This window comes from Pavona decussata, unplaced genomic scaffold (genome assembly GCF_977016875.1).
Source record: "Pavona decussata unplaced genomic scaffold, jaPavDecu1.1 SCAFFOLD_11, whole genome shotgun sequence".
Classification (NCBI taxonomy): Eukaryota; Metazoa; Cnidaria; class Anthozoa; order Scleractinia; family Agariciidae; genus Pavona; species Pavona decussata.
In genome coordinates this window covers 1,815,663-1,838,007 of record NW_028145434.1, presented here as the reverse complement: position 1 = coordinate 1,838,007, position 22,345 = coordinate 1,815,663, and the positions used below count along the sequence as shown (strand labels likewise).

General features: G+C 40.0%; 1 protein-coding gene across 1 annotated transcript; it reads left to right on the top strand.

Annotated features, from left to right (window-relative positions):
* The first annotated feature begins 114 nt into the window (after positions 1-114).
* LOC146488155 (axonemal dynein light chain domain-containing protein 1-like) lies at positions 115-22,025 on the top strand. Its single transcript, XM_085121583.1, has 26 exons — positions 115-615; positions 2,014-2,123; positions 3,056-3,212; positions 4,502-4,593; positions 4,925-4,981; positions 5,823-5,859; positions 6,700-6,771; positions 7,331-7,405; positions 7,815-7,909; positions 8,011-8,049; positions 8,500-8,553; positions 10,072-10,138; positions 10,278-10,315; positions 11,134-11,195; positions 11,989-12,161; positions 12,424-12,519; positions 12,907-12,965; positions 13,678-13,867; positions 14,516-14,685; positions 15,223-15,490; positions 15,674-15,940; positions 16,804-17,016; positions 18,742-19,083; positions 19,823-19,868; positions 19,984-20,059; positions 21,229-22,025. Exons 1-26 carry the CDS (start codon positions 274-276, stop codon positions 21,515-21,517), a joined length of 3,486 nt encoding a protein of 1,161 aa, XP_084977709.1. The 5' UTR covers positions 115-273; the 3' UTR covers positions 21,518-22,025.
* The last annotated feature ends 320 nt before the right edge of the window (positions 22,026-22,345 follow it).

The window sequence follows — 22,345 nt, the reverse complement described above, 5'->3', positions numbered from 1 at the left end:
CGGGCCCGGTAAGTTACCGGGACTTTCGAGTAACGGGCCCCAGGTATTTCGTCCGCTTGTCGTCGCGCACGGCGAAGGGAAACTGAGTCCCACTTACTGTCGTTGTCGTAACCAGTGGCAACATGGGACATTTGCACTAGAAAAACATGGCGGATGACAAAGATGACAAAAAGCATCAGGAGTTTACCCTAAAACGATGAAATCTTTACAATGTTTAACCTAAGGGATTACGGTTTTTAAATTAATGAGGTTATAAACTTTGAATCTGCAAAAATGAGTGTCTCAGCTGCGGTAAAACCAAGTGAATCGCCGCACATTTCTCCCGGAGAAAGTTCGCGGGCTTCTCGTGCGAAAAACAAACTTGCAAAGACTCCCAGTTCACCGTGCGTTCTACCGATACTTGAAGGAGGAAAACTGCAGATGGATGAATTAAGACGTGAAACGGTGGATTCTGATGGCAGGGGCGATGTTTTGGATCGCGATAAAACGTTTTTGACTGGAATGAATGATTTCATTCCAGACGACATTTTGAACAGCTTAACACAGCGCCCGATTCCACCAACGCGTGAACAACTCGGACCACCAACAAAGCACAAGAAGCTCAAACCGTTGGAGGTAGTAATGATGTAATGATCGTATTTTAAGAAGGTTAAGTAGTCGATAATTTTTACATATTTGCAAAGTAGTTAAGGCGCTTTTACACTAGGCAATTTTTTCTTGCATCTTGTCTCGCAATTTCGTTGCGACACAAGTTGCCCGAATCGTTGCCTGGTGTAACATGCCCTGAAATGAACATGTTTCGCAATTTTTTGTTGTTGCCGCAATCGTTGCGAGAAGTAGAAGTCGGTCGGTAACGTTCTGCAACAAAAACGTTGCGAGGCGTGTTCATTTCAGGGCATGTTACACTAGACAACGATCCGTGCAACTTGTGTCGCAATGGCACAACGAAATTTCGAGACAAGTTGCAAGAAAATTGCCAAGTGTAACAGTGCCTTACATAAGAAGTAGATTGCAACTTGCAAGGCTGCAGCCTTGTAAAGTGAATTATTAAAAAAAGGCTGAGGTTAAGTTGCTGTTGCATGATTTAATTTGTTCCTGCAACTTTCAAGCTGCAGGAAGAAATTGCCTCATGCAACATGTATTGCAATGTAATGATAGCAAGAGCATTATGGAACAAACTGCAGAGTGCTTACACATGCTGCAATGTGTCTTGCAACATTTCAAAAAGTGGGATACTGTATTTTCTCGATTAAACGCCGGACCCCGATTAAACGCCGGCTTTGTATAAACGCCTGGTCAAAACTACCGAATTTTAAATAAACGCCGGGTGCGTTTAATCGGAGCCCCGGCGCTTGATGGGGCCCCGGCGTTTATTAGAGTCGAGGTCACAAGGACCGGTTACAAGTAAATAGTAAATGGATTTTGCCTATAAAAACTTGTTGCAAAATGCTGTAATGTACACATTGTAAGCTGTTTATTCTGTCAGTACCTTGAGTGAAGTTGTGTTGAATTGAACTAGTTGACCAGATGATTGATACTTGCATAGACTAAATCAAATTTGAACTGCTGATCAGACCACAGATAGCCCAAGCTCTATAATTTATGTTGAATTTTCTAACGTAAACATACAGCCAAATTCCCTTACAAACTCTGTTAATAATTAACCAAATATCAGAGATTCTCTTAAACCTTATCATGGTACATGTGTACTTAAAACATGGAATAGACTGTGACTTCAACACCATTTTGTGATCATTCGACACTAGGGTCACAAAATGAGACATTCTGCCTTAAATACGTGTAGGTAAAATCATAGATTTTTATCTCATAAAACACAATCAGGGTTTAGGAGTCTAGTTGCACTACTCTATAGCTTAACCTGAACCCCTGTCTCTCCTAGCAGGAAATACAAACTTTTAAATGTGCTGATATTTTCATCCACGACATAGCTGTTAGAATTCATGTGATTTCCAAAATATGTTTGTACAGTACAAATTTGTTTGTAATTTGTAGATAACTCCACCTGCTCATAGAAGGCCAGCTAATGTGTGGAACTTTCCCAAGGGGAGAGAAAAGCTCAAGCATCTTACCGAACAGACCGCTTGTGTGTGTGGAGCAGGACGGTAAGCTACATAATATAATACATTTATTTAAAAACTCAGGATCATTGTAATGTATTAGGCATTCCAGGGATTTGATTGGCTTAGTGGCCGTGGTATATGAGCCATTATACCGTGCCAGAGAAATTAAGCGACCATTAAATTGTCTTCTGGTAATGTTCTTGCAAAGCAAAATCGACAAGATCTAGCAATATTTCTGATTGTTTTTAATAAAACAATTATTCCACTTACACTTGTTTGATGTAAGATGATTATAAACAGCCAACTCAGGCTCACTGGCTATCTTTCATCTCATATCCAGTGCACACTCGTAGAATAATTGTTGAGAATGTCCTACTAGAACACATCCTGTAAGGATTAACTGAAAATTATCCCTCACAAGAGGTTTTTTGGATACAAATCCCTTGAAATAAATTATTACGTATCTGTGAAAGTTTGCATGTGCATGCATGTCATTCCAAATTTAAGAAGAGAAATCTAACAGCTTTTCTGCTAATTCTTATTCTGGAACCCACTGCTGTAAAAGTCACTTAGGCTTGTCAAGGAACACTTTCTGTAAAACTAAGTAAGAAGTAAACTTAAAGCAAAATAATATGAAATTTAATATTCCAGAGATTTGATTGGCTTAGCGGCCATGGTATATGAGCCATTAAACCATGGCCGAGAAATGGCGACCATTAAATGCCTTCTGGTTGTTCTATCAAATCGAAACCAGTAAGATATAGATTGTTATAAATAAAACAATTATTCCACTCATGCTTGTTAGATATGAGATGATTATAATAGCCAACTTGGGGCTATGCGCCTCGTTGGCCTGCATCTACCATCTCATATCCAGTGCGTGCTTGTGGAATAATTGTTAAATAAATAATACTGAATTCAAAACGTGTAGTATTAATACAACATTATTTTGAATTTTTTTTTTTTGTTTCCAGTGATATATCTTTTTTATACGATGCCACTGCACCAGACAAAACAGGCCTGGATTCAGCAGGAAGGCCATCAGCTGCTTTCAATATTAAGACACCACCTGGAAAAAGGCAACTGGAACTAGTGGAGAAAAACAAAGGGGAAGATGACCAGGAAGCTCTGGTAAATGTCATGACCATTTAAGGTTCATTTAGTCTGTGTTCTGTCTTGAATGCCTGTCAGTTTAACATGTCATACACTGACTAAACTGTACCTGGTAAACTTCACCAAAGAAAGTACATAGGCAATATAAATCCCATAAAATGCAGAGAGCCTACGACATATAACTTTCAAACTAGTCTTTGTCTTCACATACAAGTGGGGTAATGGCTTGAAGCAAAATATTCAAAATTGATTACATTTTCCGTAACTTAATTGCCTGGCCAGAACTGCTTCTCTTTTGCCACTGGCCCTTTAAGGGGATATATTGCCATTAATTTGATGACTAAACTGCATGTAAGAGAAATTATGATCAATTTCTGTTCTGTTCATGAGAAAGTATTAAGAGCACTGAGATGGAATCCTTTGCCCCAAATTTCTGGTATGCTGTTGGTTTTTATGAAAATCTTTGTAGGCAGTTATGTCACATTTTTCCCTTTGAAGAAAAAAAAACAATATTAATTCATATGTACATAAATTTCCTTATGTTGTAAAATAAATAAATAAATAATTAGGCCTCATCTGTGACATTTTCACCAAAGAAGCTCAAGAAGACTCAAGTTTCTGAGGCAAATGAGGTCTTATTCAAAAGTGATATTCCAACAAAATCAACTAGTTGGGTGCCACTGATTCATGTACAAATAATTGTGTAATTAAAACCAGATCCAGCTATAACTGCATTACTGTTGTCACACTGAGCTGTCAACTTGAACTTATATACCTGTAGAGAGTTTCATTAATCCAACTTACCAAAGAAGATGGCAACTGGTACATTAATTGCACATAATAAAATTCTTAGCTTTTTGAAAACCACAAAAGCACTAAAAGAATGCAGAGAAATGTTCTAAAACTTCAAAGCTTGCATATACGTGTACACAAATTATGTCATTTGTAGAGGGACAAATTTTGACCAAAAAGTATGGCTTTCCATGTGCCAATTGACTGTGTTAGCCTCGTAAGGTATTGTGGTAAAATGTACAGCTAACATATTTTCCTGCATGGTGGATTATCCTGGGGGTGGTGGGTAACTCCCTCCTTTTAGCTCCATATAGGTATGTGGCATCCCACAGGTGTGGTTTTGAGCTGTTTTGATATGAAAATAGGCAAAATTTTAACGATTTTAGTCTGTTAGCCTTAAAATTGAACGGGTGTGGATTTTAGTAGTCACCGTGCTTGGTTTGTGCCCTTTAAGTACCAGCTTGCAAATTGCAGTCATAATTTACACTCTTCTCTACATTTGTTTCATCCTTCAGGAAGTAAGATCACAGATCCCTCACAGTCTTGTTCCAGCTGAGTATCACATCGTGAAAAATCCTGGTGTCATGGGATTAGAGTTCCAGGAAGAGTAAGTCTTCTCTGATGCAGACAGAAACTTTTCCAGTGGTTAAAACAACAGTACTATAAGATACAGTGTAGGGACTTGTCAAACACGTCTTTTTAAATTTTATCCCAACAAAAACTTTTGTCATGTGCTCACATTCTCCACAAAAGCCTTGCATTTGGTCATTTCACGTTGTTTGGCCAACGTTCAAGAAATTTACCAAAATTTGTAATGCATGTGCACAGTCCTTGTTTTCGTTGCTGTTGGCGCCAATTTTGGTGCAAGATTCCTTTGAACAAACAAGACAGTGTCGTTTTTATTTTGGATACATTAATTGACATCTCGTTTTTTGCAGGAAGTATACAACTTATGTTAAAGGTCATGAAGATCACCTTACTGTTTTTCCATCAATGTAAGTAGCATCTGAATTTTGTACTAATATTTCTTAAGGCCCGTTGGAACAGTTTCAACATTTGGGTCAACATGCGTTCAGCACTTTGTTGAACAAAATGTTGAATAATTGTTGAACTGAGTGTTCAAACGGCTTCAACACCATTAAAAATTTTCGAGTGCAACAGAAATATTAATCAGTGTTGAATGAAAGTTTTAACCGATTTAAATTTGATTCAACATGCTTTTAACATTTTTTCACTTTCAACAATGTTGAACGACCTGTTCAAACGCCCCCAATTTTTGTTCAACAAACTGTTCAACGTGGCATGTTGAAGCAAATGTTCTAGCAAACTGACAGAAGTTTCATTTGTAAACGTTGCTTTCTTCAAAAGTCGAGTCTTTTGAACAGATCAGGCAACTACTTAACAGACAGCAAAGCGCATTCAACAACCATGACATGGCTGTTCAAAAGTCGGTTACCAATGCCTTGCATTTAAGGTTAACCGAGAACGTCGTTGCTCTTGTTTAAACGCGATTATTTCAGTTCACAGTCGAAAAGAAGCCAAAGTAAAAAGTTGATGTTATGGGACAAAAGCTTTCCAAGCAGCCTTGTCATTGAACAAACCAGCCAGTACTTTTAACCCCAGATTAGCTTAACCCCAGCCGTTTTGAAAACCAGACCTTGGTTTAAATTACATGCCACAGTGTATAGCTTCACAGAATTCACTATATTTTTGACTTGTGCAGTTTTCATCATGCCCTATGACAATTTTCTTCTCATTGTTTATCATTGAGCAAATAACACAGTGCATGTACATGTAGTATTTAGTTTTATCGATCTATCAAAATCTGTTTTGTAGGAAACCAACTGGGAGACAAGAAGTGCGTAAACTTAAGGTATAACTGCATCTAATATTGAGTTTAATGTGAGACTTTATTAAGCCTGATTTGAGCACTACAGCCGCTGATTATGACTTCTACATATAACTTTTGGGGACAACCTGCTGCTTGTAATATATTCACATAATGTACACTGTAAATAACTTACATTATTTAGCATTTCCATTCGCATTGCCATAATTTTGTCTGCAATGTGGGTGATTGCAAGCCTTAAGCCAGCAATCTGACAGACTCGGTATTAGCGGGTTGTTTTCATTCCCATAAGGTACTATGTGTACTGCAGACAGCTTTTTTGTTACCGTCTAGTTGAGCATTTACTATGAGGAATGGAGCATACTTTTAGTAGAGTTCATACCTACTGGACAAAAGGGTTGGGACAAATTCGTATTTACGATATTTTCCTACGAGCGCGACAGAAACACGGTAGCGCGATCGAAAATCTCCGGCTGTAGACTTCAACACTGTATTGGGGGGAGGGGTGGTTGAGTAAGATGCGTTTTAAACCGATAACATGGCTTCTTTGGCAAGTCACACGAAATTAGTAGTTACTAGTTAAAGTGGTACTTTTTAACCTTTTATTCACCATTGTAGCCGTGTTAAATTGCAATTTTTCCTCACACAAAAGTACCCGTTCACCGAGAGCGGTGCTTTTTTCATTTAATACCAGCCAGCTTACACTGGTGCCCGTGAAAGACGGCGCTAGTGCTAACGCTAACACAAAAGCAAGAACATTATACAATATATTAAAAATTTCGTCTAAAGAGAACAAAAATTCCCTGCTGCCATGATATTTTAGAGATATCATAGTTTGACCAATGTGTCCTTGTTTTTCTGTAGCATGCCATGGATTCCATGTTGGCTCGGGCTGGTGTTGATGATGAAGGAAAAGAGCTGAAAGGTCCAACACAGGTGATGTACTAATATGACTGGGGATCCTTTTACTGCGCTTTTCAATCACACGAATTTGGGCGTTTTCCATTTGTCACAACTGGCCGGCCAGATCGGTTAATTTGCAACCGGAATGTACCAATTTGAAGGACAAGTTTTATCCTAAACCTTCGAATTTCTTCAAAATAGCGCGCACAATTTTCGGAGTGATTATTTTTCAAGGTTTTGTAGCACCATCCCTTCAAAATGACGCATTCGATTTACATACTGGCCGGGATGGCCAGGCGGCCATTTCTGATAAATGGAAAGCACTCGAAGATTCTGAACTCCATAACTTAGTTTTTTTTTTTTTACTGTTGTCAATTATAAAGTACGCCAACAACAACAACAACAACAACAACAACAACAGCAGATGGACCGTAAAAATACGGAGACGGAGAAATTTGATCAAAATCCGCCGGTCGCTGCTTTATCAACATTTAAGTTTTCGCAACTGATTGGTTGCGTAGTTACTGCGAGGATCTTGACAAGACTTTAGGATTTAGACATTTAGAATTTGTCTGAATTTGTTCTGTTTCAGATTCACAATCTCCTGGAATTGGTAAAAAAGGAACAGAACATTTACAATGTGGCGTTCAATGAGATCATTCGACAAGTAAGTTGTTATCAGTAAACTGCTGTGTGTGATTTAATGGAACGCTTGTGACCCAGAGAAACAAGGATAGAAAAGATTGGTAATAAAATAAGAATATTCAACCTGTCACAAGTCCCAAGCGAAACTCAAACCCGTGATGCTCTACTGAACCACTGAGTTATAGGAACTTGAGTGCGGTCGAAAGCAAAAAGTGAGAAAAAAGGCTTTTTGCTTTGAGAGATTAAAGATAAGTTTTCTGGGAGTCTATAAGCTTACTAAATCATTTTACGATTAACTGTAAAAGTATAAGTCTTTTTTAAAGTGAAGTTTGTAGAGACTGGTCGGTGCTGTGTCTATTTTTTTTTGCTTGAATGTGTGGCATCCGGAAAACCAATTCACCCAATGGTTCCTGAAACTTTTCTTTTCTTAGGTTACAATAGAGTGCACAGAGAGGGGAGAATTGTTAGCAAACTTGAGGAAGCGTTATGCTGATCTGTTAGATCGCATTCCAAGACAAGTCAAAAGGTACTTTTTTGTATCCTATCATCCTTCTGCTTGTGCACTGTAGATCCTTTGCTGGCTTAACAGACTTCGTAATAACACCTTTTTCTTTTTTATTGTTGCAGTCTTCATCAGGAAGTAATTGCTCAGAGGGCTCTAGACAGGTAATGTTTGTTCAGTTATCTCTCTTTGACATCATCATCGTCATCATCATCATCATCATCATCATTGTTATCGTTATAATTATGATCATTATCATCATTGTTATCGTCACTACTAAATGTTGAAAAATTGGGTTTGTTGTGGGATGTAAAACAAACCACTTTGACTCATTGAAACAACCTTAAATAAATTTTCAACAAGCGTCAAGGTAGGTACATCTAAAATAAATGAAAAAGCATCGATAGTTTGTTAGTTCGTGACAATGCTTATAGTTTCTCTGCGTATGTGCGTACAGTTTCCACCGTATTAAATGCATTTGACTGCACAATATGTGGTTAGTACAAAACAACTACGGCATTTTTTTTGGTTGTGAAGAATTAAGCCAGCTTAGGTGACGCTACCGCTCGTTAGAAAGTACGCATCGTCAATGAATGGCTGATTTCTTTTTGTAGGAGACTGACAGAAGAACTCGTGCGATTCAAGGCATCCATTAGTTCCTTGACCAGGTTTGTTTTTCCCAAACAGTAATAAACTGTATACGGTTATAATATAATTAGCTTCCTTTCAATTATTCCCGTCTGCAAGTGCAAACGGTCTTTCGTTTTCTTTCATTGCGTTTTATACAACTTGCCGTTTTTTAAGAAATCTCTGCTGAGGTGTAACTTACATTCTTACTCGCTCCGTACAAAGCCGAAGTTAGGCCAGTCAATAAATGACTCGGCGCATAACTGACCTATAAGGCTTTGTAGATTGCTTTTGCAATTTTTGCTCAGATTTGCGGCCGAATTCTTTCCATGTGGCCTTGAATTACTTCAGAAAACCTCCAACTTTCGTGCAACCTTCATATCAGTCAATTTAAATAACACATTACCCCAATGTTTTATCCGCTGCTTTAAATAAAAACGGAAATCTTGCCCACAACCATGGGTTTGTACTGCAAACGAAGTGCAAAGCAAGGAATAAAACATTGGGGCAACGTTTCCTGAAGTAATTGAGGGCCACTTGGAAAAAAAAAACTGGCGAATCTGAGCTAAAACAACAGTAAGCAATCTAAAACCGCACAGCGACTATAGGTCGGTCATGCTCCGAACCCTTCAATTATCGAATATTGTTCAACTGTCTGAGATCCGTATACCTCCAAAAATATATAAAGCAGACAGAAATGGTTCAAAGATGCGTGGCCTGGTGGATCTTAGACGTCATGACCGCCATAAAGCAAGACGTGAAATGACAGGCCTTTGCATGGTCTGCAAACAGCGCAATAGCTTGGTTTGCATGGAACAAAGCAAGCTGCAATTAAAGCGTCATTCATTTAATGCTTGGCTGTTAGACCAGAGCAATATCCAGCCAGATTCTTTTGTAGCCAGTTTTGAAATTCATACTTTGTTTGCCAGGATCCTGATAGCCAACTATTTAGAAAGCATTAGAAACCACAAAGGACGCATTTGACATCACTGCTCAGTTTTACTCTCTTTGTTCCATGCTCGCGGTATTCTAAATATTTTGCCAGATTCTTTCATTTGATAGATCAGGATACAGAGGTGTGTCGTCTTACCGATTGATTACTTACACTTCATTATCTTTTCTAACCTAACAAAAGACCAGCTGCCAGTTGGCTTTATAGCTCGGTTGGTAGAGCAACATGGGTTCGTAGAGGCCATGGGTTCGAAGCCCGTTAACGCGTTAAAGCGTGAATTTCTTCATGCTTCCTTTTCACTTCACAGCTTCAGTTTTAAGTTGCGTAAATAACTGCCAGGGTCTTTCTTCTATTTATTGAATTCAAATATATGTTTCATGTATTCTTATTCATTTAAGCCTTTATTTATCCATGATAATCTATGAATACTTGCTCCGTTATCTGAGATTGCCATTCAGTTACTTGGTGTGATTTATTATTCAAATTATTGTTGTCGAGGGAGGAGTATAATGTACATTTTCTCCCCAAAATGAACGATGTGGCTAGCAAAACTTCACAACCATTCCCCCATGAAAATAACTTTCTTTAATGGTTTATCTTCCAACAGTGAACTCGCGTCGGTGAAAGCTCATGATAGAGAAGTCACTCAACAAGCTAAATATGCCCAAGATGAGGTAGTTTTCTTTATTTTCCAGATAAGGCCTACACTCGTATTAGATACAGAATATGACAGTACGGTTGACGCTTTGTATTACTTGATTAAAAAGTTATAGCAAGACGTATTGTATAGTATATGCTTTTTACTCCTTTTAGCTCCAAGACGCTCTTAAAGAATCAGACAAAAATGCAAGGTAAGGGGGTTATCCGCTCGCCAGTGTAGCTGACACCGAGTCTGTCTCATTCCACGGTTGGACTCAGTTTTCAAAAAAACCAAATCCAAATTAAAAGTTGCACGTAAAAATACGTTGTTAATTAGAAGTTTATTTTGTACGGTGACTGAAGACGAAAAAAACTGGATTGTGTTTTAATGTTAAATATTGACTCTGACAGTAATTGCCTTCAAATCACAGTGAAAATCGCCGGTAGTTAACATAGACGATTGGAAGTCATGGTTAAAACATCCCGTGTAAACTAGTCTTAACGTTAAAGATACGTTGAAAATAAATGAGGTTTAGTCTTTCTCTTTGCTAATGTTTACATTACCGTTTTTTTTTTTAAGTCACCACTAGTGTAAGTGTCAAAGGAACAGAAAATTGCCTGTAACAAGATTACTCTTTACAGTCATCAGGGGCCTACTTCTCGATAATCCTGGTAACTTCCTGGGTCCGAAACTGTTTTATGTGCCCAAAGTTCGTCACAAGAGAATCAATGTTTATTCGGGTTTTGAAAGCTTGATTTGAGAATGTTTACAATTTTATGAAACACCTTGAGGACCTTTAGGTACGTTTGCACTGAAGCTTACCACGAATCGATAAAAAAAGAGATTTGAAAAATACCCACCGTAAGTAAGTCCCAGGACATTTTTCTGTGCCATTTTGGTGCAGTATTTTTATTTTATTTTATTTTATTTTATTTTAATTTTTTTTTTTGCCTTAGGATAAGAAATTTAATTACTTTAATTTTATGGGAAAAAATCAGTTTGCAACGATATTTCTATTTTCATTTCCAGTTTGATATCAGAATACCATGACTTGTATGAGTTACAAAGGAAAAGACTTGAAGGGCTAGTGGGTAAGTCAAACCTTTAAGTGTCGCCTACAGAGGCGAGTTTTAATTGCATTTTCGAGGCAATTTTTTTACAGTTACTTTAAGCTACGATTAGAAATTGCTCGCGTTCCGATTTTACGGCGATTTATGCGACAAGAGTCGAGCGTATGCAATGAACTCTTTGAATTTGTCACAACTCTAGACGGTAAGACCGGTCGTTTGGAAATAGAACTGGTGTGATTTTTAGAGGATTTTGTAGGAATTTGAATGAATGGCGTATAGCCATATCTTCAAATTGCTACACTCCGTTTGTGTATTAGCCTGTCTGGTTAGCTGCACACGAGCAAGTGTGGCTTGAAGAGTAAGCATTTGACGAGTTTTGGATACTAGTGTGTATGAAAGAAAATTGTCAAGTTATTCCTTGGCGCGTCTCCTTGGTTGAAATTTCGTGTTCCACTTTTTGAACAACTTTTCATCCTTTTCACCCAAACAAATTCAAAACTGTTAAAAATTTTGCTAAACTAGCCGGGTCAAATCAGCCTTAGATTTTCTCGCATGCAAAGTGGTAATCTTTGTTGGCAGAGTTTCAACTGAGTATTGCAAACCAAAACTAAAGTAATTATTCTGGCCAATCACAGCAGACCTAAACAGAGCAATGAACCAATCAGAACTCGAACGAAACACGTGCGAGGAAGTCGCGATTGCTTCTCGTTTGCTCGGAAAATGACGCAAGAATAAAGTACAGTAAAACCAAAGCAAACGCGAATTTCTTTCGAGACCCAATGGCAACCGGTCTACCATTATTTTTTTCCTCTAGGCAAGCTAACTGAGGAGCGTGACTTATGGAGCAGTGCGGCCTACACCCTCTCCCTGAAGGTCACGGACAAACACTCACTCAACACAGCCAAAAAACTGCACCTCTGCGAGAAAGCTTGGGCCAAACTGAGTCGGCATTTTGCCATTTTCTTGAGTGAAAAGGACAGCATTCAGGTAGGTTATTGGGTTCACGAAGAGTTTTATTGAACCTGGCAAAATGCGAATATTAGATTAATGGAAGTGATTATGTACTATAGCTACATGTATTGCATGAAGGTTTTCATCCCCGTGGGGGAGGGAGGAGGGAGGGGGAGGGAGGCGCAGTTTGGTTTCGCTAGGTTTCTAAGTTAATAAGTGAAATCATTTCACTGTTACTTTTTCTAGACCTTTTATTTGTAACTGACCACGTTAGTTAGTCGTGTTCGCTTTGTTTCAGCTCGAGAGGTTAACCAACCACGTACAGAAGTGGAGAGAACTTTCTGAAAAGTTCAACAAACGACTAGATTCCTCAGAGGAAGAAATGACGAGCAGGGTAAGTTTTCTCTTTCTCTTAGCGTACACCGCTACAACATACAACTGGTGCCAAGCGCGGGAAATTGCGCCCCCGTGCTTTTTCCCGCACTTGGCACTAGTTACACGTTTGCATGATTCTGTTTCATCCTGTGAAGATACTCTTTAGTAGGGTCAAGGGCGAAAAGACCATGGCGGAAACTGGTCGGCGCGATCTTGTATGATACGTTAGTTTCTGCAATTTTGCCTTTTTCCGTGAAAAAGAAGCGGTTTCCCTGGCCGATACCGATGGTTCCCTGCTACCTTTCGGCGGTTGTGCAAAATTTCTATGAGCGCATTACGAGATGAATGAAGAATTTGCGGTCATGATAACGTAATGCATCAATGAATAATTGTTATTTTCCTACAGCTTAAAAGACTAATCAATCAACTTCAGAGATGGAAAAAAGAGTTTCAGAAAATTGTGAAGTAAGTACGAAACACTGGCCTTCCAAGTAAAGTTTTTGTAATAGTTTCACCACGATCGGTAAAAAGAGAGCTCAATCAGCGCTGTTGACGATCAACGTGATTGCAGTGATGACTTGGGAATGAGGCATGTGTGTGTCCTTTTTTAGTAGGAATAGAAATTAATGGGTCAACTAAATTTAACCCTTCGCCAAAAACTTGCCAAACTAGCTGCAACAAAGAGTAGTAGCCTTAACCAGTTAAGGTAAATTAATATTTGTAGTTTTTGCGTTATTTATTTTATTTTATTAGCTTCGCCAACTTAATATAGATATATATATATTTAAACAAAACAAAAAATGTAAACGATACAATACAGGCAGGAACTCCACAACAGCTTACGCCAATAAAAAATTGCAATAGAATTAATTAGTAGTTAGTAGCAACAATCAATGTTTCTAGTCAGATTACGGGCTTTGTTACAACTTGTGCAGATAGACCCAAATGAGCGAGGATCTTTAGGGTCATATGATTTACAGAGTGATTGCTCATAGTAACTTAGTTAGTGTGCCTTGAATGAACTGAAAGAGATAGTTGCGGAAAAACCAATGTCATCAGCTAGAGCGTTCCAGATCCAATGTTTGGGGTCAGAAAGTTTGGAACCATTAGCACAGGAAAAATTCAGAGCAATTGCAGTTCCTTGGTTTACTTTGTGTACATTGATGTTGTTTTCCAGTTATGATGATGGCAGCGTCCGTCCGCCTGACGAGCAGTTCATCAAAAACCTCTTTGAAGATCTGAAGTCCTGGGAGGAGACGTTAAATCAGGAGGCTGAACACTTTACAGGAGAAACACTACTGTCACGAGAGGAAGAATTGTACCACATGAACAAGGAGGTGGACGGGTGGACTGATGTAGCACTCAAGGTAAATAACAACAATAACGACAAGGGGAAACAAACAAACAAACAAACAAACAAACAGATAAACAAGGAGGTGGACGTTTGGACTGATGTAGCACTTAAGGTAAATAACAACAACAACGGCAAGAGGAAACAAACAAACAAACAGATAAACACAGATAAACAAGGAGGTAAACGGGTGGACTGATGTAGCACTCAAGGTAAACAACAACAACGGGGAACAAACAAACAGATAAACAAGGAGGTGGACTGATGTGACACTTAAGATAAACAGGAACAATAATAGGGAAACAATCAAACCAACAGACACAGACGGTTGATGTGGTACTGATTTTAATAGTAAGTGCAAATAGAGGAGTTTTGATCAAGTAAGGTAAAACCAAAGTAATCGCTAATCTAACTAATTACAATTGTTTGGAAAATTCAATAAAGCCAGGACAGTTCAAAGCAAGTATATGAAATTGCCGCCAAGTAAAAGCCCGGGAAAACGCGTGCGTACGTGCGGGTCATGGTTTTTTGTGTGGCGTAAGGACATCCTGTAACCAATCACATATCGTAGTAACAAACGGGGACTTGTTCAAAAGTCCATCGAAAGTCACTCTAAAAGTTGTTGTTATTGAATTGCAACAATACAACACCTTTGCTTATTCAGGTATTTAGCCGCCACCAAGCAGAGGATGGAACAAGATGGCCTCAACACGAAGTCATGTCACAGCTCAACACTGAAGTAGACCGACTTCATCAGCAGTATCACGTGAGAATCATCGGTGAAAACGGAGTGGCTAAAGGGATTATTGACCTTGTTAATCCGATAGAAACCTGGTAAGCAGTTTACTGTAGTCTTCCGGACTCCTTAAACCCGGTAATGGCAAAATGTTGTCCTGGAAATTTTTTTGTGAATTTCATTGGTTCCCTAACTGTTTCCGTTTTTGCCTGCACACGCACAGACAAATCTGTATAAAGAAAAATTTAAAAAAGCTGAGTGGTTGACCTTAACATGCCCCGCCACGTGTTAGTTTTTTGTGTGGACTAAACGTGTTGACTTTCTTTTGAGATAAACGAGATGGCGTTCGTGTGCACTGTGGTGTTGGCATTTTTTGTTAGTTTCTCCAGCTCATCACTTGCTCTTTGTCAACGGCTCTGTCGTCCATTTGTTTCAGTCGACAATATGTTTTTTCCGTATCGTTTCTCTCGAGCAAGATTTGTTGCTCGGTGTTTCTACTATTGAACTTTTAAGGAAACTTGCCAAAATGGGGCTGATAGCCATGCGATGGACTTGGCGTCGCACTCAGTGAGACTCGTTGTGATAATATTACCTAAATTGGACATTGAGTCACGTTTGGAGTCGTTTATTTTCAGGGGCAACAAACTAAACACAGTGTTAAATGGAGGTGAAATGCTGCTCGACTCGGACTGGGTACGACTCTCGGATCAGGTCAGCGAAGACTGGGCTGATCACCTGACTGAGACTCTGGCTCTGATTGGCTCCACGCAGAAGGAAGGCGCGCGTCTGAGCGGCGAGGTAGAGAAGCCAGTGAATGTGGAGGAAGTGTTCAAAAACACGGTGAAATGGTTGTCTGCCACAACGAACAGTATCGACAACGAAGACGCAAAAATTGTAGAAAGGGTAAGTAACTTCGAAAACAGGTATCTCTATCCAAAATAACGCCCCTCCCGTCGCGCGTCACTCGCGCTTGCCTCCACTCCCCTGAAAAACGCAAACCAACAACGCCTATTCTGCAGGCTGCGTCGGTAGCGTTACCCACTGGGTGTGGGTTACTTCTGTACTTATCGCACTCTTTCTTGTCAGGTCACACAGCTCCACAGCGCTATGATTCGCTGGATGATCACCGTCCTTCTCCGTTTGACCCCAGATATGGAGGACAAAGAACTGGAAGAGATCAACAAACAAACGGACGACCAAGAGGTGGACGCATCCCTGGGGGGAGGTGAAATCCTGCTTCAAGCCATTCCCGAGGAGATCTGCAACAGAGCACAGCGGCTGTTTGCGCAGCTCAGGGAGTTTTCTGTTGTTTTGACGAAATGTTGCTCCGATCTGGTGGTTGATCTGATGCAGGTAGGTAACACGAGTGAGGCCGTTATGGGCGTGTGCTTTCTGGACGTTTAGGTGATTAAAAGATAATATATCGACAGCTTCTTGGAAATAGAACGGCGATGCGTATTGCAACTTCTGGTTGTCTTGAAGGTAATCGGTTTTTCCTGAGTCAGTCGTTCGATCTTTTTTCCGTTTGTTCGCTCGTCCGTCCATGTTTTGTTTTTTCACTTACTGGCTTATTAGCTTATGTTTTTTTAGTAACAATCTTTATTGAGAATACCATCTTCAACCGTAAGTGATTTCAGCTGAGAAAGGTCCTCGTATAACTGGGAATAATGCAAAGAATGCAAATATTGCGTTTGTGCGTTTTTTTTTTTGTTCAGCATGAATGCAAAATTCCTTCGTAACTCCGTTTATTAGTTTTGTCGCTTGACAGATAGTTCTAATTCACCAGCTCAATATGCTGTGTTTACTCTCGCGCTCACACGATTCCTCATTCACGTTTTACACGTAATGCGCTAGGTTACCCGCTGATAACTTTCTGTTTATCCATTGATCAATCTCTATCTAAACTTCTCGTTATGAAAATCTTCAAAATAGCACATTGTGAAAATGTTACACACCATGTTGACGAATGAATGAATTCGATCAGTCTTTGTAACAACCAGACCTTCATATTGCCGCTCTCTGACTGGTCCGTTCGCCCGATTCTGTCAACTGAAATGCGCCCTTTCACTCACATGCACACTTGCTTTAAAGCGTGTTGGGTCTTACAACTTTTGTCTTTCATAGATGTGGAGTTACAACTTAGTGAAAGTTCTAAACATGCCGTCTATCAATCTCCCTCCGTTCTCTTATTGGACTGTTTCCTTCGTCCTTTTTAGGAGCGTCGAGATCAAGGCGATGAACACGCAGATATGGACTTCAAAGATCTCAAGCGGCTCTCGGTGGAATGCGAGGGCTGGATCCGAACAGCTCGCCTTCTTATTCATGATGTTATGGGTGAAGACTTTGTGTTCGAGGATCTGTCCGCTGGTGTGAAGGGGAAAGGCTCTCATACAGCGGTCTCCACTGATTCTAAAGCTACTGTGGTGGAGGTGAGGGCGCCGTTGTAGCACGCTTTAAGGAACTTAAGCCTGGTTTTCACTAGCGACTCAAGCACAAGCGCACGCATAAGAAGGCTTATTTCACCGTGAAAACGGCCTCGCCGCAAGCATAAGTACAAGCGCAAGCACAAGCACAAGGATCAAAATTTTTCCTTTTCTTGTGATTTTGCTGTCGCCTGTGCTTCCGTCACAAGTGAAAACCAGGTTTTAAGAAACGACAATGGCGACAGAAACGAAAAGGTCACGTGAAAATAGAACTTCATTGAAAAGTATTACTTCGCGATTATTTAAACTCTTCAACTTGAACAAAACGGCGAACTACCCAGGAACCAAATTGGTAGGTGTGGCATTCGAGTTAAGAAAGAGAATAAAAAATTCACTGTCCTGTGCTCACGTTCTCCACAAAACCTTGAAGTTGGTAATTTCACGTTGTTGTTTTGCAGAGGACGGCAAGTAAATGTACCAAAGTTTAAAACGCGCTTACAGAGCGATTGTTTTTGCTCATTAAACCTATTGTTTTGCGGCGTTGCCGTCGCCGTCGTCGTTGCTTAAGTTTCCTTCTACTTTCTTTCCACTGACTGCTTTTTAAAAATCCAATTTAAAGTTAGATCATTAACAAAAAAAAAAAAAACCGTGCATAGTTGCCGGCAAAGAGCAAAGTTTTCCGGATTCATCACATACTGAATATTCGTATTCTTGAACTCTTCACGTAACATCATATTCGGATTCCCAGCTGTTTACATTACACAAAGAAGCTGGAGATAACTGATTTCGTCGTAAGGCGATCTTTGAGCAAAGTATGAAAAGGTGTTCCGATTTTTAAGTAAAAATCTCACATTTCATATTTCGCGCAAATTGAGCTCGAAAGTTAACGATGGGAATAGACCATTTCCGAGTTGCTGTGAACCTCATTATGAAAGCGAGGCTAAGTGCAAAGTTTTTTGTTATGAAAATGAGTTTTCATTCATATACAAACAAAACTAATTTTCACATGAAAGAAATTACCTATTAGCCTAGTGAGCAAGATCTTGCCAGGTTTATAATGTTAGACCTAACACTGGTGCGAATTTATCAACCAATGTCAGAAAAAAAGTGAAAGAGGCTGGAACTCAGTTCCAAGCGAATTAACATTTTTATTCCTAAAATGATCGGTGAATAAAATAATAACGATTTCAGAACGCGAAGGCCGTAGAAAGTGTCCGCATTCGCCGGGAAACCCCTTAACACAGTACAATGTTCGGGATTCTTTAAAGATTCGGATACAAAGTTTCTACTTTGGATTTCGGATTCCAAGTTTCCAGATTCGTGCCGTGTAGGGGTCCTTTTTAATTGCAGATTCGTGTTTTTGTATAAACGCCGAAGCGAATTCGGCACCAAAACGTTCCTGATTCGTCACGAATACGGAAACGTTTGCTGTAGTGTAAACGTGTCAATTTGTGCAAGGATACGTTACTCTTGCCATCTTTATTTTACATTGCCCATTGCCCCAGACGGAGGTAGGTGGTTGTGTAAGTTTATGCTCAATACCTTCGCCATTGATTCATGCCGTTGACGCTGTGCATGACTTTCGGTTTAGGATGTAGATGATCGAACCTTTTGTCTTTTTGTTTTGTTTTCTCTCCTCTACCCTCTTCTGCTCTCCACCCTGCTTCTTCCCTCTTCTCTCCTCTCCTCTTCTCCCCGCACCTCCCCTCTAATTTAACATTTCCCCTTCAGTCGCAAGATGGAGACGCCAAACCAACTGAAAACGCAGAAGACACTGAAGAACGCACTGCCTCCGCTGACCAGCAAGAGGAGGACAAACCTCAAATCCTAGCTTCATTACCAGAGGATCCTGGGAAAACAGATGCACCGGAGCAGCCTGCGGACGACTCCCTTGTAACCGTGCCTGCTGTCGAAGCGAGCCAGGAAAAGATAGAAGAGGAACCTGGAAAGGAAGCTGAAGGAGGCCCTGAGGCGGAAGTGAAAGACCAAGAGCAAGATGAGTCCCGGATGCACGTCTTGGGTCATGATGATAACATAAGGACCAAATCCTTGGAGGAGCTACCCGCTGACCAGGTTGGTTAATTATGGCTTAAGGACGGTGCCTACTATTGTTACTGCGCATACGTTCTGCGCATCTCGAGATACTCGGGTTTCCTATGGGTGGTGCCTACTAATACAGAAATATTTTTGCGCGGTTTAAAACTATACGGAGAAAGCAGAACTTAGCAAATGCTTTTGGTATCTCACAAGAAAATTGGGGGTAACCACGCATTTTTCAGAGATAATTAAGCTTTAATTTAGGAAAAAATCCCATACATTGCTTTATATTTTTGCGCTTTTTAGAGATGTTATTGCTTATTTATCTCTGAAACATGCATGGTTACCCCCAATTTTCTTTTTGGATTCCAATAGCCCATGCTAAGATCTGCTTTTCCCGCATAGTCATAAAGCGGACAAAATACTTCGGTATTAGTAGGCACCGTCCTTAAGATGGCCGTCTAACCCTCAGTAGTTTTGTCCACTCCCTAAATTTCATTCGCCGTAATATCCAAGATAACCCGACGATCACATGATAAAATTAGAGTTTTTGAACTGATCATCATACCCTTGTTTTGAGTATATAGCAGAGCTTGAGATTTCATTAAAAACATCGTCTTTACAGAAAACATCAAAGACGCGCTTTGAACAAAGAGAAACTATCTGCCGTAGATATTGTTTGACATCCATGTACTTGATCATCTGACTTTTGATTTTGGAGATTGGTCAGAACTCAAAGAATTGAAGCGTTCTAAAAGCTGTTTTTGTATTTCAGGAGTTGGAATTTCTCGCCGTGCCTGAAGCCGAAGGTCAGCAACCTGGTAAGTATGAAATATTCTTGCACAGAGAATCATACATGTTAAAACTGACTCTTTTCTTAATAATATTAAAGGATATTTTTATGCGCTACTTAGAAGTAATTCGTTTTGTCCGTAGTCCGATCGCCGTCGCCGGACACGAAGAAGGCTTTGGAAGCTCTGGCAGCCGTGGAACGACTTCAGACTCAACTCTTGTAAGTGGCGGCCCTATTTACATGAACTTATCAGGGTTTCTTCTCTCTTAATTTTTGATATAGACCTATCGACATGTTTACAATAATCTTGAATGTACTATTGACGACACCAGTGGAAACAAAACACCATAACATTCGAAAATCCGGCGGGAAAACCGTTGCCTACTGTCACAAAAATGATTTCCAAAGTTTGCCATTGTACTATAAGGTGCTCTTTCTAGCAGTACCGATAGAATTCCGTTACCTGGCGCATACCATAGTTAAACAAAAACGAAAGCAAGTACTGATAATGTTTTTCCAGTACGTCAGCCAGCATCACAGGCGCTGTAAAGGGGGGGGGGGGGGGGGGGGGATAGGATAGGATAGGATAGGATAGGATAATTTTTTCATACACGGTTTTTCCATCAGCTACTTAGATTATCATTATCAACTAACTATCTATCTACCTAACAAGGATTATAAAAGTTAAAAATAATAAAACAAAGCTAAACAATAAATGCTGCTTTTCTTCTGTGGCGTCTCAATTTAGTCTTAAATCATTCAAGGAAGTTGCTTGCCGTAATTCTATTGGCAAACTGTTACACAACTGAGCTCCACTGTATGAGAAACGTTTCTTTAAATAATCAGTGCGCGGTTGTGGAAGAGTTAGCGTGTTAGTGCGCGCGGGCAGCGGCCGATTCCCCTTCCCCTTTTTCCAGCGCCTACCACGTGCACGCATTGTAGGCTACCTGTGATTAGCTCATACATATGCGTAGGGAGTAACAGCAAGTGTCGGTGGTTTCTCGTTCATTTTGCCAAGATCTTTCACGTTCTACGCCTTTAAATGTCTTGCTGAGATCGGAAAGTTGGGAGGTAAACTGTTTTGGTGGAGTTTTCCGTTCTATGCGAGCAAGTTTTTGAAAAGTGTCGGACTGTCTGCGTGTCGACGCGCGGTAGGTGGGGGCAGAGGTTGGGATCTTCAACGGTTTGGCATATCACCCCGAGAAACTGGTTGAAGCAGAAAGCGGTAACTAATCGTTAGACAAACGATTTTCTTCATGACAAGTGTTCGCCTAGAATCAGGCAAATTGCTGGCGTATTTCTGGTTATGTTCACATATCAAGGCTCGGTGAACATATTCAACGATTTACATTAAAGTTGAATGACTCCTCATCATTTGTTTTCTGCAGAGAGACGGAAGAGCGAGCTCAAGCAGCAGAGGAGAGAGCCATTCAAGCCGAAACAGAGCTAAAACAAGCTCTCGAGAAAATCCGAGCTCTTGAACGGTCAGCATCGCGCGCCAGTGCTTTATCGGCGGAAGAATCTCAAGCGCCCGCTGACAGACCGGTCAGCACCAGCATGTCAAAAAGACCAACCTCCCAGGCGTCTTCCGCGCAGGCGCACACGCCCCAGCCCCCGCGTACCCCTTCCCAGCAATCGTCTCGCCCTTCAACTCGAACGTCAACGAAGAAAAAATAAACAGTGGTGTGTGTGTACATAAAAAAAACTTCCGAAGAAATCTGCTCTCAGAAGAGTTCATCTTTGATTTTGCGTTTTAATGATCCAACTACCTTGTTAAATAGAGATGTAAATTATATTTATTTTTTATACGACAAATGCTTTGGGTTATCTTAGGGTTCCCGTTTAAATAACACTAGATCTCTCCCTTGTATGCCTTTTTGTTTCACGCATGTCGACAGTGTAATAAAACTAAAAAAAGCAAATTTCCAAGGAATACTGAAATTAAAAAAAAGAAAAAAAAAGAGAGAGAGAACACGAGGGCACGATAGGGTAGATACTGTATTCCCCCAACCGCTTGGAGGGGGATTATATGTCTTGTAAATTGAATTTTGTATGTCTTTATTTGTGTAATTGTCAGTCACTACTCTGAACTGACGACAAACCAAGGCTTTGATGTGTCGTATTGAAGTAAAAACAAAAATTTAAAACAACTATTAAAAAGAAAAACATGAATACAAAGGAAGAATGCATTATTTTATTGACTTGTCAGGCTGTGATTCTCCAAGTTTAACAGGAGAAAGAGTCCGGCGATGCCTACAGTTCAAATAGAAGAAAGATCCTCGCAGTTACTACGTAACTTAAGCAGTTGGGAAAAGAAAGCCTGAAAAATTCTTTTCGCAACTGCTTAAGTTGCGTAGTAACTGCGAGGATCTTTCTTCTATTTGATCTTTCTGATCATTTCATTCATATATGTTTCATATATTTACATTTATTTATTCATCGTTCACGGGTATATTACGAACTCACAATATGACCAGCTCCCAGTTGGCTTGATAGCTCAGTTGG